The following is a 17,389-nucleotide window of genomic DNA, read 5'->3' as shown; positions in this document are numbered from 1 at the left end:
GGCCTTCCTCTTGCATCGAATGTATTTGTAGGATGTTTTCTTGTTACTCTTTGTCTCTAGCTAGTGTAATGGAAAGGGAGGGACAGCGGTGCAGGGCTGTCATAAACAGATAGCTAAGGGTTAATGTCTCTTTCACCTGAAGCACCTGACCAGAGGACCAATCAGGAAACCGGATTTTTTCAACTTTGGGTGGAGGGATTTGAGTGTCTAAGGTCTTTGTTTTCTGGCTGCCTGCTTTCTCTGAGCTTTGGAGAAGTAGTTCTATTTTTCTAGTCTTCTGTTTCCAAGTGTAAGGACAAAGAGATCAGATAGTAAGTTATATGGTTTCTTTTCTTTGGTATTTGCATGAATATAAGTGCTGGAGTGCTTTGATTTGTATTCTTTTTGAATAAGGCTGTTTATTCAATATTCTTTTAAGCAATTGACCCTGTGTTGTATCATCTAAATACAGAGAGAACATTTGTACTTATTTTTCTTTCTTTTTATATAAAGCTTTCTTTTAAGACCTGTTGGAGTTTTTCTTTACTTCAGGGAAATTGAGTCTGTACTCACCAGGGAATTGGTGGGAGGAAGAAATCAAGGGGAGATTTGTGTGTTGGATCGCTAGCCTGATTTTGCATTCCCTCTGGGGAAATAGGAAAGTACTTTTGTTTCCAGGATTGGGAACGGAGAGGGGGAGTCCCTCTGTGTAGTTTCACAGAGCTTGTGTCTGTGTATCTCTCCAGGAGCACCTGGAGGGGGGAAGGGAAAAAGGATTATTTCCCTTGGTTGTGAGACTCAAGGGATTTGGGTCTTGGGGTCCCCAGGGAAGGTTTTTCAGAGGGACCAGAGTGCCCCAAAACACTCTAATTTTTTGGGTGGTGGCAGCAGGTACCAGGTCCAAGCTGGTAACTAAGCTTGGAGGTTTTCATGCTAACCCCCATATTTTGGACGCTAAGGTCCAAATCTGGGACTAAGGTTATTACAAGGGCCTCATGCCCAGGGCGGGGGGAGAGGCAGGGCCCCAGGGAAGGGGGGGCAGGGCCCAGTGTCCAGGGTTGGGGGGGGAGAGACAGCGGTGCAGGGCCCTGTGTCCAAGGTGGGGGGAGGCAGGGCCCAGTGCCCAGAGCAGGGGGGAGAGGCAGGGCCCCAGGGAACAGGAGGCAGGGCCCAGAGAGGGGGCAGGGCCCCAGGCCTAGGAAGGGGGGCAGAGCCCAGGGAAGGGGGGGCAGGGCCCCAGGGCCCGGGAAGGGGGCCAGGGCCCAGGAAGGGGGGCAGGGCCCAGGCTGTCCTGTCTGAGCACCGCAGAGGCGCTGACCCCCGGGTGCTGAGCTCACTGATCTGCACTTTAGCCCCGGCTCCGGTCCTGGCCCTGAGCTGAGCAAACAGAGCCGGGGTCAGGGTCCCCCCTCCCCCGCCCATTGGGCGTCCCTGGGGAGCTGCTGGGAAACAGGCAGGACAGTGCCAGGAATGTGCCCCCCACCCCGCCCCCTCCCTCTGCCCCATGGAGCCCCCCCAGCCCTGTCCCTCTGCCCCATGGAGCCTTCCCCACCCTGGTCCTCTGCCCCATGGAGCCTCCTCCGTCCCATCCCTCTGCCCCATGGAGCCTCCCCAGCCCTGTCCCTCTGCCCCATGGAGGCCCCCCACCCCATCCCTCTGCCCCATGGAGCCTCCCCAGCCCGGTCCCTCTGCCCCATGGAGGCCCCCCACCCCATCCCTCTGCCCCATGGAGCCCCCCCAGCCCCGGTCCCTCTGCCCCATGGAGCCCCTCTGCCCCATGGAGCCCTCCTGTCCAGTCCCTCTGCCCCATGGAGCCTCCCCTGCCCTGGTCCCTCTGCCCCATGGAGCCTCCCCCGTCCCATCCCTCTGCCCTATGGGGCCTCCCCAGCCCTGTCGCTCTGCCCCATGGAGCCTCCCCTGCCCTGGTCCCTGTGCCCCATGGAGCCTCCCCCGCCCCCTCCCTCTGCCCCATGGAGCCCCCCCAGCCCTGTCCCTCTGCCCCATGGAGGCCCCCCACCCCATCCCTCTGCCTCATGGAGCCCCCCCAGCCCCGGTCCCTCTGCCCCATGGAGCCTTCCCCACCCTGGTCCTCTGCCCCATGGAGCCTCCTCCGTCCCATCCCTCTGCCCCATGGAGCCTCCCCAGCCCTGTCCCTCTGCCCCATGGAGGCCCCCCACCCCATCCCTCTGCCCCATGGAGCCTCCCCAGCCCGGTCCCTCTGCCCCATGGAGGCCCCCCACCCCATCCCTCTGCCCCATGGAGCCCCCCCAGCCCCGGTCCCTCTGCCCCATGGAGCCCCTCTGCCCCATGGAGCCCTCCTGTCCAGTCCCTCTGCCCCATGGAGCCTCCCCTGCCCTGGTCCCTCTGCCCCATGGAGCCTCCCCCGTCCCATCCCTCTGCCCTATGGGGCCTCCCCAGCTCTGTCCCTCTGCCCCATGGAGCCTCCCCTGCCCTGGTCCCTGTGCCCCGCCCCCAGCTGTCCCAAGGGCCCTGGCCAGCATTCAGGAGATTTACCCAGCAGGGACCCAGGGGCATCCGTGGGTCAGGGGGCAGCGGCTCAGGTGCGAGGAGCCCTGGAGACCCCCATTCCCCATGGCACTTGGCTCAGCCCTGCCCCCTCATCCCAGCACGGCCCAGGGGGCTGACTCCTGGGGCAGACAGCGCACGGCCCCCACACTGCTCGGCTCCAGGGGGCAGAGTCTCCCCGCCCCATCTGTCTGCCTCTGCTGGGTTCTGGGGGCCTCCCGGGGATCTCGGCTCCAGGCTGTGGTGCTGGTGCCCGGGGCAGCAGGGAGCCTGGCATGTGCGGGGTTAATGGGAGCTGCTCCGGGCTGGAGGGGCTGGGGGCTGTGCCATGGGCTCTGGGCCTGCCTCCCACTCTATATAGGAGAGGGTGACAGCCCAGAGCCCTGACCCAACCCAGCATGCGCGTAGCCGTGGCTGCCCTGTCCCTGGCCTGGGCACTGGCCCTGGGGCTCGCCCACTCCCTGTGAGTGGCACTGCTGGGGCAGGGCACAGCGCCTGGTGCCAGGCAGTGAGGGGCACTGCCAGAGGGACCGTGCGAGGGGGGATGGGGTGGAGGGGCCCATGTGCAAGGGGCAGAGCATGGCTGCGCGGGCAGGTGGGGATGGCACTGGCAGAAGCGTTTGTGTGAGGAAGGGCAGGTGTGGGTGCTGGTGCAAGAGGGACGGGTGCTGGTGTGAGAGGATGGATGCTAGTGCGAGAGGGACAGGTGCTGGAGTGAGAGGGACAGACGCTGGTGCGAGAGGGACAGACGGTGGTGCGAGAGGGATGGGCACTGGTGAGAGAGGGACAGACAGTGTGAGAGGGATGGGTGCTGGTGTGAGAGGGACAGACGTTGGTGCGAGAGGGATGGGCACTGGTGCGAGAGAGACAGACAGTGTGAGAGGGACAGGCGCTAGTGCACGGCAGGAGGGCGCAGATGTTTGTGTGAGCAGCTGCCAGACCCCGGGCGTAGCTCCCGCAGGCAGGGAGACGTGGGTGTGTTTCACCCCACACCAGCCCCTGCACTGAGCACACCTGCCCAGACCCCGGGGCCCAGCACCCAGGAGCTCGCAGCAGGGCCCGGCCCCAAGGAGAACGCTACCCCTAGTTGTATGGGGTCCCTGCCCCCCCACAACGACTCCAGCAAGGAGAGGAGTCAGCTGGGGAGGAGATCTCAGTGAACCGGGACCCAAACTGCCTTCTCCCCACAACAGCCCTGGCAAACCGGGGGAGGCTGGACCACGGTTCCACTATGGGGCTGAGACCCAGCTCAACGACACAGGTGAGATGCAGCTGGGGGGCATCCTGCGGCCTGGGAGGGGTCGAGATGCAGCAGGGTGTGTGTGTCAGGGATCCATCAGTTAGTCCAGCACCCTCACCCGGCTCCCCCAGCCCAGCACCCCCGGCCCAGCTCCCCTAACCCAGCACCCCCGGCCCGGCTCCCCCAGCCCAGCAACCCCGGCCCGGCTCCCCCAACCTGATGCCCTCTCCTGGCTCCCCCGGCCCAGCACCCCCAGCCTGACACCCTCGTCCGGCTGCCCTGGCATCAGCCCCCTCCGGGTCACACTCGCTGGGGTCAGCCCCTCGGCCCCCCCTCAGAGACCAACCCTCAGAGCCCCCAGCCCCCACGACACACCGGGAGCCCCCTCAGCGAGTGCCCCTGGTGGGACCCCGGCAGGAGACTTGTATCCAAAGGGAGCCAGGCACCCCCCGGCCTGACTCTGCAGTGACTCTGCCTGTGGGAACAGCAGGCGGGTGCCTGGGGGTCTGGACCCAGCGATTGAGTTCTGGGTTAGTGCCGGGTCAGATCAGAGCCCAGAGCCCCCCGACCCCTCTGTAATCCCCTCCAGGGGCGTGTCCAGCTGCCCCCCTGTCACTACCCCCGGCCCCTCTGTAATCCCCTCCAGGGGCGTGTCCAGCTGCCCCCGTGTCACTACCCCCGGCCCCTCTGTAATCCCCTCCAGGGGCGTGTCCAGCTGCCCCCCTGTCACTACCCCCAGCCCCTCTGTAATCCCCTCCAGGGGCGTGTCCAGCTGCCCCCGTGTCACTACCCCCGGCCCCTCTGTAATCCCCTCCAGGGGCGTGTCCAGCTGCCCTCGCGGCACTACCCCCGGCCCCTCTGTAATCCCCTCCAGGGGCGTGTCCAGCTGCCCCCCTGTCACTACCCCCGGCCCCTCTGTAATCCCCTCCAGGGGCGTGTCCAGCTGCCCCCGCGGCACTACCCCCGGCCCCTCTGTAATCCCCTCCAGGGGTGTGTCCAGCTGCCCCCGTGTCACTACCCCCGGCCCCTCTGTAATCCCCTCCAGGGGCGTGTCCAGCTGCCCCCGTGTCACTACCCCCGGCCCCTCTGTAATCCCCTCCAGGGGTGTGTCCAGCTGCCCCCGCGGCACTACCCCCGGCCACTCTGTAATCCCCTCCAGGGGCGTGTCCAGCTGCCCCCCTGTCACTACCCCCGGCCCCTCTGTAATCCCCTCCAGGGGCGTGTCCAGCTGCCCCCGCGGCACTACCCCCGGCCCCTCTGTAATCCCCTCCAGGGGCGTGTCCAGCTGCCCCCGCGGCACTACCCCCGGCCACTCTGTAATCCCCTCCAGGGGCGTGTCCAGCTGCCCCCCTGTCACTACCCTCGGCCCCTCTGTAATCCCCTCCAGGGGCTTGTCCAGCTGCCCCCGTGTCACTACCCCCGGCACCTCTGTAATCCCCTCCAGGGGCGTGTCCAGCTGCCCCCGCGGCACTACCCCCGGCCCCTCTGTAATCCCCTCCAGGGGCGTGTCCAGCTGCCCCCCTGTCACTACCCCCGGCCCCTCTGTAATCCCCTCCAGGGGTGTGTCCAGCTGCCCCCGCGGCACTACCCCCAGCAGCTCCGTGCTCTGTTCTAGTTCCCAGGCAAACCTGGTCACTTGGCCCAGGCCTCCAGCTGGTCCAACCGCTGGCTTCTCGCCGGGGGTTGTAAGTACCCAATGGCTGGGCCAGTGTCTGGGCTCTGGTGCCCATCACACCTGGATCTCTGGGTGTCTGCAAAGAGCAACCCACTTTCCCCCCCAACCCCCAGGCAACCATGCAGCAGACAGGGAAACTGAGGCACACTGAAAAATTCCACATTCTTGTGGGGTGTGGGCGGGTTGGTTCCTGGGGATGTGACAGCAGTGGGGGCAGAGGCAGATTGGGTCAGTGAATGTGGTGCGGGGAAGTTGGCTTGGTGGCAGGGAGGTTGGGTAGTTCCTGGGGGGCAGGATGGCTGCACGGTACTGTACTCTCCTCCCCAGAGGCGGCAAGCCGGTGTGCGGACGAGGGGGGCTTTGATGCCATCACACTGGACGAGCACGGTGTGATGCTCTTCTTCAGAGGTACGGGGGGCTCTGGCTGCTGGGGCAGGGGGAGGGGCGTCCCTCACAGGCTGTCCTGGGCACCCCGGCTGGGGGCTCTGGCCCCGCTTGGCACTACACCAGGCAGGCCTCCGGGGCAGCGTCTCCCCTCAGGGCACCTGTCCCAGGGCAAGGACCCTGCTCCGCTTCGGCACCTCCTGGGTCTGACCTCCGAGCGTTCAGCCCCCTGATCACCCCGTGAGCTCCCCACAGCGAGTCCCCCTGGCTGGGACCCCTGGGGGAGCCTCACCCCCAAAGGGTCCTGCCCCCCACGCTGCAGCCAGCCGTGACTCCCAGCCTGCGTGTGACACAGATGGGTTATTATCGTGGGGTGCCCAGCGTAGAACAGAGCTTGGCAGCACTGAGATCAGGGACCTTTGGCAAAGTCCATGGGGGGTGGGGGGCCGAGAGCACTGGGCCCTCGCCCCTGAGTCCCCAACCAGGAGACTGACTCATTTCCAGCTGCCCGGCCTCCATCACGGCCATTGCCCTCCTCTGTCCTTTGTCCCTTTTGGGGTCTAGCAGGTCACCTGGGCTGCATCAACCCCCCATCTGCTCCTTGCAGAGGAGGGGACCCAGCCAGCAGCTGCCAGGCTACAAGTGTCAGTTGTTCTCTGCAGCCCGTCAGCAGTTGCACCTGCTCTCTAGGGGTGTCTGCAACAAACACACCCCCTTGAGTAGCACGTGGGGAAACTGAGGCACACAGAGGGTTTAGAGAAGCGATTAAGAACGTTCCCACTTCGTCACCCTCCCCACCGCTCTCCGGGCCCGGCCCTGCCCTGCTCAGGCTCCCTTGGCCTCGCCTGGCAGGTGTCCACGTCTGGAAGGGCTTCCACGGCCCAGCCCAGCTCATCAACGCCACCTGGCCGGAGATCCAGGGCCCCGTGGACGCTGCGCTGCGCATCCACCACAAGGCGTCCCCTGGGGTGCACGACAGCGTCTACCTCTTCCAGGTGCTGGGGGGGCGCCAGGCAGGGGCTCCGTGGGGGGCTGGGCTGCAGGGGGGGCTCAGTGGGGGTCTGGGCAGCGGGGGGGGCTCCGTGGGGGGCTGGGCAGCGGGGGGGCTCTCTGGGGGTCTGGGCAGCGGGGGGGGGGGCTCAGTGGGGGTCTGGGCAGCGGGGGGGCTCAGTGGGGGCTGGGCAGCGGGAGTGGCTCTCTCGGGGGCTGGGCAGCGGGGGGGGCTCTCTGGGGGGTCTGGGCAGCGGGGGGGGCTCTCTGGGGGGTCTGGGCAGCGGGAGTGGCTCTCTCGGGGGCTGGGCAGCGGGGGGGGGCTCAGTGGGGCGCTGAGCTCCAAGCGGGGCAGGGGCAGAGAATCAGTGGGGGCTGGGCAGTGAGAGTGGCTCTCTGGGGGGCTGGGCAGCGGGGGAGGCTCAGTGGGGGTCTGGGCAGCAGGAGTGGCTCTCTGGGGGGCTGGGCAGCGGGGGGGCTCTCTCGGGGGCTGGGCAGCGGGGGGGCTCTCTGGGGGGTCTGGGCAGCGGGGTGGGGGGGCTCAGTGGGGCGCTGAGCTCCAAGCGGGGCAGGGGCAGAGAATCAGTGGGGAAAGGCCCAGGGTCCTGCCGGCTCAGGTGCCAGGCCATGCCCGTGTCCGTACAGCCCCGTGGTGCCAGCTGAGCTGCGTGTGCCCACAGGGCGAGCGGGTCTGGGCGTATGCGGGGGGCCGGCTGCGGCCCGGCTACCCCCGGCTCATCGGGGAGGAGTTCAAGGGGGTGCCTGGGGACCTGGACAGCGCCGTGGAGTGTCACCCCGAGGACTGCACGGCCGAGAGCCTCCTCTTCTTCAAGGGTACGGGGCCAGGCCGGGGGCAGGTGGGGCTGGGGGGCTGGGAGGGGGCCGGGCCGGGGGCAGGCAGGGCCGGGCCGGGCTGGCATGGGGCTGGACTGGGTGGGCACTGACCCAGGTGCTGAGCCGGCTGTGGGGGCGGTCGGGGGGCCAGGTGGGTGCTGACCTGGACTGTGGGGGCGGCCAGGGGGCTGGGCGGGTTGGGCAGGCGCTGAGCTGGGCTGTGGGGGCGGCCGGGGGGCCGGGGCGCTGGGCAGGTGCTGAGCCGGCTGTGGGGACGGCTGGGAGGCCGGGGGGCCAGGGGGCTGGGCGGGCGCTGAGCCGGGCTGTGGGGGCGGCCGGGGGGCCAGGGGGCCGGGCAGGCGCTGAGCCGGCTGTGGGGGCGGCCGGGGGGCCAGGGGGCTGGGCGGGCGCTGAGCCGGGCTGTGGGGGCGGCCGGGGGGCCGGGGCGCTGGGCAAGCGCTGAGCTGGGCTGTGGGGGCGGCTGGGGGGCCGGGGAGCCGGGCAGCCGCTGAGCTGGGCTGTGGGGGAGCCGGGGGGTCGGGCGGGCGCTGAGCCGGCTGTGGGGGCGGCTGGGGGGCCGGGGGGCCGGGCAGCCGCTGAGCTGGGCTGTGGGGGGGCCGGGGGGTCGGGCGGGCGCTGAGCCGGCTGTGGGGGCGGCCGGGGGGCCGGGGGGCCGGGCGGGCGCTGAGCCGGGCTGTGGGGCCGTCCGGGCGCTGACCCCGTCGCTGTCTCTCCCCGCAGGGCGGGACGTGTTCGCCTACGACCTGGGCCTGGGAGTGCTGAAGCGCCGGTCGTGGCCCGGGGTCACCAACTGCTCGGCGGCCACGCGCTGGCTCGGGCGCTATTACTGCTTCCAGCGCGTCCACTTCCTGCGCTTCCAGCCGGCCACGGGCCAGGTGCCGCCCGGCTACCCCCGCGATGCCCGCGACTACTTCCTGCGCTGCCCCGGGAGAGGTGATACCACCGGCTGCCCCCCTGCGGTGCCCCCGGATCACAGCCCAGCGATCCCCTCGGCTGCCCCCGGATCACACCCCAGCGATCCCCTCGGCTGCCCCCCCGCAGTGCCCCCGGATCACAGCCCAGCGATCCCCTCGGCTGCCCCCCCGCAGTCCCCCCGGATCACACCGCAATCATCCCCTCGGCTGCCCCCCTGCCATCCCCCCGGATCACACCCCAGCGATCCCCTCGGCTGCCCCCGGATCACACCCCAGCGATTCCCTCGGCTGCCCCCCTGCCATCCCCCCGGATCACACCCCCCACCATCCCCCCGGATCACACCCCAGCGATCCCCTCGGCTGCCCCTCCGCCATCCCCCCGGATCACAGCCCAGCGATCCCCTCGGCTGCCCCCGGATCACAGCCCAGCGATCCCCTCGGCTGCCCCCGGATCACACCCCAGCGATCCCCTTGGCTGCCCCCCCGCAGTGCCCCCGGATCACAGCCCAGCGATCCCCTCGGCTGCCCCCCCGCAGTGCCCCCAGATCACAGCCCAGCGATCCCCTCGGCTGCCCCCCTGCCATCCCCCCGGATCACACCCCCCACCATCCCCCCGGATCACACCCCAGCGATCCCCTCGGCTGCCCCCCCGCAGTGCCCCCGGATCACACCCCAGCGATCCCCTCGGCTGCCCCCCCGCAGTGCCCCCAGATCACAGCCCAGCGATCCCCTCGGCTGCCCCCCTGCCATCCCCCCGGATCACACCCCCCACCATCCCCCCGGATCACACTCCAATCATCCCTTCGGCTGCCCCCCTGCCATCCCCCCGGATCACACCCCAGCGATCCCCTCGGCTGCCCCTCCGCCATCCCCCCGGATCACACCCCAGCGATCCCCTCGGCTGCCCCCGGATCACACCCCAGCGATCCCCTCAGCTGCCCCCCTCACGGTGCCCCCGGATCACAGCCCAGCGATCCCCTCGGCTGCCCCCCCGCAGTGCCCCCAGATCACAGCCCAGCGATCCCCTCGGCTGCCCCCCTGCCATCCCCCCGGATCACACCCCCCACCATCCCCCGGATCACACCCCAATCATCCCTTCGGCTGCCCCCCTGCCATCCCCCCGGATCACACCCCAGCGATCCCCTCGGCTGCCCCCGGATCACAGCCCAGCGATCCCCTCGGCTGCCCCCCCCGCGGTGCCCCCGGATCACAGCCCAGCGATCCCCTCGGCTGCCCCCCTGCCATCCCCCCGGATCACACCCCCCACCATCCCCCCGGATCACACCCCAATCATCCCTTCAGCTGCCCCCCTGCCATCCCCCCAGATCACACCCCAGCGATCCCCTCGGCTGCCCCCCCACGGTTCCCCCGGATCACAGCCCAGCGATCCCCTCGGCTGCCCCCCCCGCAGCCCCCCCGGATCACACCCCAATCATCCCCTCGGCTGCCCCCGGATCACACCCCACCCATCCCCTCGGCTGCCCCCCTGCCATGCCCCCGGATCACACCCCAGCGATCCTCTTGGCTGCTCCCCCGCGATCCCCCCAGCTGACCCCCCGCGATCCCTCCAGGTCAGATCCCCCATGATCCCCCCACATCACACCCCCCGCAAACCCGTCAGATCACACCCCCCGCGATCCCTCCAGCTGCCCCGCCCCGCAATCCCTCCAGATCACACCCACAGCGATCCCCCTGGATCATACCCCAGCGATCCCCTCAGCTGCCCCCCCCCGCAATCCCTCCAGGTCACATCCCACACGATCCTCCTGGGTTACACTCCCCGCGATCCCCCTGGATCACACCCCAGCGATCCCCTCGGCTGCCCCCCTGCTATCCCTCCAGGTCACATCCCCCGCGAGCCCCCCAGATCACACCCCCGTGATCCCCCTGGCTGGCCCCCCGCAATCCCCCTGGATCACACCCCAGCGATCCCCTCGGCTGCCCCCCCCGCGATCCCTCCAGGTCACATCCCACCTGATCCCCCCGGGTTACACTCCCCTCGATCCCTCTAGGTCACATCCCCTGCGATCCCCCTGGATCACACCCCCGCGATCCCCCCGGCTGGCCCCTCGTGATCCCTCCAGGTCAGATCCCCCATGATCCCCCCAGAACACACCCCCTGAGAAGCCCCCGGATCACACCCCCACGATCCCTCCAGCTGCCCCCCCGCGATCCCTCCGGGTCACAACTCCTGCGATCCCCCCCGATCACACCCCTGATGATCCCTCCAGCTACCCCCCCGTAATCCCTCCGGGTCACAACTCCCGCGATTCCCCTGGATCACACCCCCCGTGAGCACTCCGGCTGTCCCCCCACAATCCCTCTGGGTCACAACCCCCGCCATCACCCCGGCTGCTCCCTCATGGTCCCTCTGGGTCATACCCCCCGCGGTTCCCCCCAGCTGCCCCCCCGCAATCCCTCCGGCTGCCCCCCCGCAATCCTCCCGGCTACTCCCCCGCAATCCCTCCACATCACAGCCCCCTGCGATCCCTCCGGCTGACCCTCCATGATCCCTCCAGATCACACCCCCTGCGATCCCTCCGGCTGCACTGCCCCGCAATCCCTCCGGCTCCTCCCCGCAATCCCTCCGGATCACCCCCCTGTGATCCCATTGGCTGCCTCCCCGCAATCCCTCCAGATCACAACCCTGCGATCCTTGCAGCTGCACCGCCCCACAATCCCTCCGGCTCCCCCCACCTGCAATCCCTCTGGCTCCCCCCCGCAATCCCTCCGGATCACTCCCCCGTGATCCCATCGGCTGCCCCCCCCATGATCCCTCCGGCTCACATCCCCTGCGATCCCTCCAGGTGCCCCCCCGCGATCTCTCTGGCTGCCCCCCCGCAATCCCCTCGAGTCACACCCCCTGCGATCCCCCCAGCTGCCCCCCCGCAATCCCCTTGGCTGCCCCCCCACGATTCCTCCGGATCACACCCCCTGTGATCCCCCCAGATCACACCTCCTGTGGTCCCCCTGGCTGCCCGCCTGCAATCCCCTCAGGTCAGACCCCCTGCGATCCCCCCGGCTGCCCCACCACGATCCCCCCAGCTGCCTGTGACGATGCGGTTCTGGCGGGACCCAACTGAGAGTGCCAATTCAGGACCAATTGCTCAAACAGGGCAGTCACAGCCCTAGGCTGGGGTTTTTCCACCTCTAAGGCAAACCAAACCAGCCAGACAAAAAGGACTTCGGTTTCACCCCACTAGCTAACCACAAGTCACACAAGCAATTTCCTTAGACACTCCAGTCTCCCAGTATCACCACCAGTGCCATCTGTCCTGGGGATGAATGGTTATGAAAACCAACACCCCAGTAAAAGAAAAAGGTTCTCTCGATCCCAAAGGACCAAGCCCCAGACCCAGGTCAATATACACATCAGATCTTACCCACAAATCACGCTGTTGCCAATCCTTTAGAATCTAAAATCTAAAGTTTATTCATAAAGGGAAAAAGGTAGAGATGAGAGCTAGAATTGGTTAAATGGAATCAATTCCATACAGTAATGGCAAAGTTCTTAGTTCAGGCTTGTAGCAGTGATGGAGTAAACTGCAGGTTCAAATCAAGTCTCTGGAGAACATCCCCTGCTGGGATGGGTCATCAGTCCCTTGTGTAGAGCTTCAGTTTGTAGCAAAGTCCCTCCAGAGGTAGGAAGCGGGACTGAAGACCAGATGGAGATGAGGCATCAGCCTTATATAGGCACTTCCAGGTGTAAGAACCTCTTTGTTCTTACTGTGGAAAATTACAGCAAAATGGAGTCTGGAGTCACATGGGCCAGTTTCTGCACACCCTGCTGAGTCACAGGGCGTATCTGCCTCCTCTCAATGGGTCAGTTGTGTAGCTGATGGTCCTTAATGGGCCATCAAGCAGGCTAAGCAGAGCTAACACCAACTTGTCTGGGTATTTCCCAGAACTACAGCACCAATTTGAAATACAGACAGTATACAGCCAATACTCATAACTTCAACTACATAATGATACAGACATACAGACAGCATAATCATGCAACACATTAGTTACAAAAATCACCATTAGCAATAACAGCAAATTCATTGCAAGTGTCCATTTACAATTAAGTTTGTTATGTCACACCTTTGGCTCAATACCATTGGAGTTTGGGAATTTTAGGGTTAACTTTTGGCTTTCCTTTGCAAAATTCAGTTTTCTCTTTTCTCTTGCTTAGCCAAATTCACTGGCTGATGGGGTGGGTTCTCTGTGCTAACAGCTATTAGCAAGTCTTTTTTCTCCCTGCCAGCCAGGTAATTTGCATCAACACAAACACTGGCTTTTAACTTCTTAGCTGCTACCAATTCCATGCTGGACTCTGTCTTACAGAGATTCCACACAAATCCAAAGAGTTTGAGAGTGAGAGTTTGCTTGCTCTCCCTTGCATCCTCAAGCCTTTATCCATAAAACTATTCTGCTTTGAAACACCAGTAACCCAATCTGTTCTCAGATCCTGAAGCGCAGACTGCTCACTCACAGAATCAGCATGGAGACAGTCCTGTCCCAACACCATTGTCTTCCCAACCAGCTGGCCACACACAGCCATTTGATTATAGGGCTGCTCAACTTTCTTAACAGCTTCTACTTTATCTGAGGGCTTGTCTACATCAGAAAGTTGCAGCGCTGGTGAGGGAGTTACAGCACTGCAACTTAGGAGGTGTACACATCTGCAGGGCACCACCAGCGCTGCAACTCCCTGTTTGCAGCGCTGGCCGTACTCCTGTTTTGTCTCGGGTGTAGAGGATCCAGCGCTGGTGATCCAGCGCTGGTAATCAAGTATAGACACTTACCAGCGCTTTTCTTGACCTCCGTGGAATAAGCATGTATCCTAGCATACCTGAGGAAGCCTCTGGTAATCAAGCTGGTCTCCTTCCCCGGTTTGCTCTCGCGTTCCCCGAACCCCGAGCAAGCAGGTCTTCTTCCCTGCGGTTTGCAGGGTGGTTCGGGGAACGCGAGAGCAAACCGCGGCGAAGCTGGTCTCCTTTCCCGGTTTGCTCTCGCGTTCCCCGAAAGCCCTTGAAGCCGCCCAACAGCGCTGCAGTGTGGCCACATCTAACACCACTTGCAGCGCTGGTTGCTGTAAGTGTGGCCACTCTGCAGCGCTGGCCCTATACAGCTGTACTAATACAGCTGTAACAACCAGCGCTGCAAAATTTTAGATGTAGACATGGCCTGAAGGCCTTTTCAAAGCTCCCCGCACTGGATCTTTCAAAAGGAAAGTCAGTGGAGCCATTCACAACAGAAAATTTCTGGCTGTTAGGAACTGAAACTTCCTTAATTAAATCACTTTCACACCCTTTAGTTGCAGTAAACTGCTTGCACAGATTACCCTGAGGATTCCTTTCCCCAGGAGCTTCTCTAAGCAACAATTCGCCCCTTACAGACATTCTGCTCTTACCTTCTTCACCTAGGGCTTGCTGTAAAGGAACACTTTCCTGATTCACAACAGACTCTTTTTGGGTTTTACTTACATCCATGATCACCTTTGGCCCATCCTGCAGATTTCTACCCACTTTCCTTTCAGGCAAACTTATAGACTTACTAGATAAAAGTTTAGAGGTTCTCTCCTTCCCTCTGCAACTTTCCTCATAGTCACTGGCCACCTGCACATTGTCAGGCTCAACACCCACAAGTTTAGCAATCTTTTCCTCCTTTTTACAAGTTGTTAAACTGTCAGTAGGTAACACAATTAAATCACCTTTCTGCTCTCCTTGTGCCCTGGCTAGGGTAGCACCCTGATCAGACAGAGCTGCTACACCATTTTCCAACCACACATTACCAACCGGCAAACTACAAGCACCAGAATTGTCTGGTCTCTGGGATTTTGCTAAGACACTAACTGGATGCAACCTAGTTACAGGGCCATCCTCCCCAGCAGACACAAACTTAGGACCATTCCCTTCCTGGGCTTTAGCTGTATTTACAACCAACTCTGAGACAACTGAATCACCCTCAACCATCACAGGCTGAAAGGCACCTTCTGTCTGCTCCACAGACACAGAAGAGCCGGAGACACATTCTCCTTCACCAGACACACAGCTTGGGATTTCCTTTCCCTTGTCCCAGCACACAGGGCTGTTCACAGACAACTGCTTGGAGACTGAGGTAGCTTCCTCCATAGGCAAGTCAATACCCCGACAGACACAGGCACATTTCCTTCACTGTCACATTTCTCCACACAGGAAACAGGTAAGGGATAGAGACACTCATCTTCCACTATCCTTGTCTTCCCGCACTGCTGACTAGACAAAGCCATCAGCTCACAAGGCTGCCTAGGCTCCTCCAAACTTTCCCTACCAGGCACATTGCCACTCCCAACAGATAAGCTGCTGCTTTTTTCACTACACTGAGCTACTTCCAGCAAATCACAGTTACCCATTTCAGGTTTACTTTTACAAGCTGCACTAGCCACCAATCCATCACCCATCACCAATCTCCCCTTTCCTTCCTCAGTTAGGGCTTCCACCTGACCATTTACTTGAATCTGCTCCTGAGAAACATTTTCCTCCCCAGTGAGATCTTTTTGCTCTTGATCTAATTCCAGATTCACTTCTGAGACATTAGACAGACATTCAGAAACTCCATTCACAGACACTCTGCTTTCTTGCACAGACAAACAGCTATTACCCACCAGGTTAGACTCCCCCTCTCCCTGGCCATAGCAAAACTGGTTACACACAGAAAACTGCCCAGAGTAATACCACATATCAACATAGTTATAAACTGGATTTTTAAGAGGATACAGTTTCTGCTGTTCTTTCCTTGCTTTTTTGACTTGGAGCTGTGTGACGTTATTGATATAAACTGGGACCATATAGAACATGGGTTGCAACCAAGGTCCTGTAGTGGCACCAAATCCTATGTAAAGGGGGTCATATAAGGTGTCTAAGACCAGGTTACGGATTACTGGTTATGATGATGCTGTCTGTATGTCTGTATCATTTTGGTAGTTGAAGTTATGAATATTGGCTGTATGCTGTCTGTATTTCAAATTTGTGTTGTGTTACTGGGAAAGATCCCAGACAAGTTGGTGTCAGCTCTGTTTAGCCTGCTTGATGGCCCATTAAGGACCATCACCTACACAATTGTCCCATGGAGAGAAGGTCAGTTACGCCCTGTGACTCAGCAGGGTGTGCAGAAACTGGCCCATGTGACTCCAAACTCCATTTTGCTGTAACTTTCCACAGCAGGAACAAAGGAGTGTTCTTACACTTGGAAAAGCCTATATAAGGCGGAGGCCTCATCTCCATTTTGTCTTCAATCCTGCTTCTTACCTCTGGAGGGATTTTGCTGCAAGCTGAAGCTCTACACAAGGGACTGAGGACCCATCCCAGCGGGGGATGTTCTCCAGAGACTTGATTTGAACCTGCAGTTTACTCCATCACTGCTACAAGCCTGAACTAAGAACTTTGCCATTACTGTATGTAATTGATTCCATTTAACCAATTCTAGCTCTCATCTCTATCTTTTTCCCTTTATGAATAAACCTTTAGATTTTAGATTCTAAAGGATTGGCAACAGTGTGATTTGTGGGTAAGATCTGATGTGTATATTGACCTGGGTCTGGGGCTTGGTCCTTTGGGATTGAGAGAACCTTTTTCTTTTACTGGGGTGTTGGTTTTCATAACCATTCAGCCCCAGGACAGGTGGCACTGGTGGTGATACAGGGAGACTGGAGTGTCTAAGGAAATTGCTTGTGTGACTTGTGGTTAGCTAGAGGGGTGAAACCGAAGTCCTTTTTGTCTGGCTGGTTTGGTTTGCCTCAGAGGTGGAAAAACCCCAGCCTTGGGCTGTGACTGCCCTGTTTGAGCAATTGGTCCTGAATTGGCACTCTCAGTTGGGTCCCACCAGAACCGCAACGTCACAAGCTGAAGTCTGGCAGTTTCTTGTTGCATCTTGTGAGTCTCCTGTTCCAGCTTGTGAGTCTCCTGTTGCCTCTGTCGAGCTTTTTCCTCAGCAGCCATCAGCTCCAGACGCCTCTTAGGAACTTTTTCTTCTCTCTCCTCAGCCTCCTTCTTTCTTTCAGCAGCCTCTTCCTCCAGCTGGGCCAAGGCTTGCTTCTCTTTCATTCGAATTTCTGCCAGTTTTTGCTCATATTCAAACTGCAGGCTGTCCATCAGGGCTTGCAATTTCGTTGCTTTTGCTGATGCTTTCTGGCTCATGGTCACTGATCTTTAACCAACCAAACTCTCAATTCCAAAATTTCAAATTTTGCTAACATGGGGTTCTGAACCAAAGCTTAATTGACCTGGTTCTGTGGATCCTGCCGACTACGCCACTGTGACGATGCTGTTCTGGCGGGACCCAACTGAGAGTGCCAATTCAGGACCAATTGCTCAAACAGGGCAGTCACAGCCCTAGGCTGGGGTTTTTCCACCTCTAAGGTACCAAACCAGCCAGACAAAAAGGACTTTGATTTCACCCCACTGGCTAATCACAAGTCACACAAGCAATTTCCTTAGACACTCCAGTCTCCCTGTATCACCACCAGTGCCACCCGTCCTGGGGATGAATGGTTATGAAAACCAACACCCCAGTAAAAGAAAAAGGTTCTCTTGATCCCGAAGGACCAAGCCCCAGACCCAGGTCAATATACACATCAGATCTTACCCACAAATCACACTGTTGCCAATCCTTTAGAATCTAAAATCTAAAAGTTTATTCATAAAGGGAAAAAGATAAAGATGAGAGCTAGAACTGGTTAAATGTAATCAGTTACATACAGTGATGGCAAAGTTCTTGGTTCAGGCGTGTAGCGGTGATGGAGTAAACTGCAGGTTCAATTCAAGTCTCTGGAACATCCCCCGCTGGGATGGGTCATTCAGT

The 17,389-nt window shown here is 61.3% G+C and overlaps 1 protein-coding gene across 1 annotated transcript in view; it reads left to right on the top strand.

Annotated features, from left to right (window-relative positions):
• Positions 1-2,903: 2,903 nt before the first annotated feature.
• The window catches only part of HPX (hemopexin), a 30,094-nt gene continuing 15,608 nt past the window's right edge, over positions 2,904-17,389 (top strand). Inside the window, exons 1-6 of the mRNA XM_050938994.1 lie at positions 2,904-2,968; positions 3,699-3,766; positions 5,748-5,828; positions 6,657-6,799; positions 7,475-7,628; positions 8,370-8,582. Of these exons, the coding sequence (XP_050794951.1) occupies positions 2,904-2,968; positions 3,699-3,766; positions 5,748-5,828; positions 6,657-6,799; positions 7,475-7,628; positions 8,370-8,582 (724 nt within the window). The remainder of the gene's footprint in view (positions 2,969-3,698; positions 3,767-5,747; positions 5,829-6,656; positions 6,800-7,474; positions 7,629-8,369; positions 8,583-17,389) is intronic.

The sequence above is a fragment of the Gopherus flavomarginatus genome, chromosome 1 (assembly GCF_025201925.1).
Source record: "Gopherus flavomarginatus isolate rGopFla2 chromosome 1, rGopFla2.mat.asm, whole genome shotgun sequence".
In the NCBI taxonomy this organism is placed as follows: domain Eukaryota; kingdom Metazoa; phylum Chordata; order Testudines; family Testudinidae; genus Gopherus; species Gopherus flavomarginatus.
Note: the sequence above shows the minus strand (reverse complement) of the source record. Positions and strands in the feature narration are given on the sequence as shown.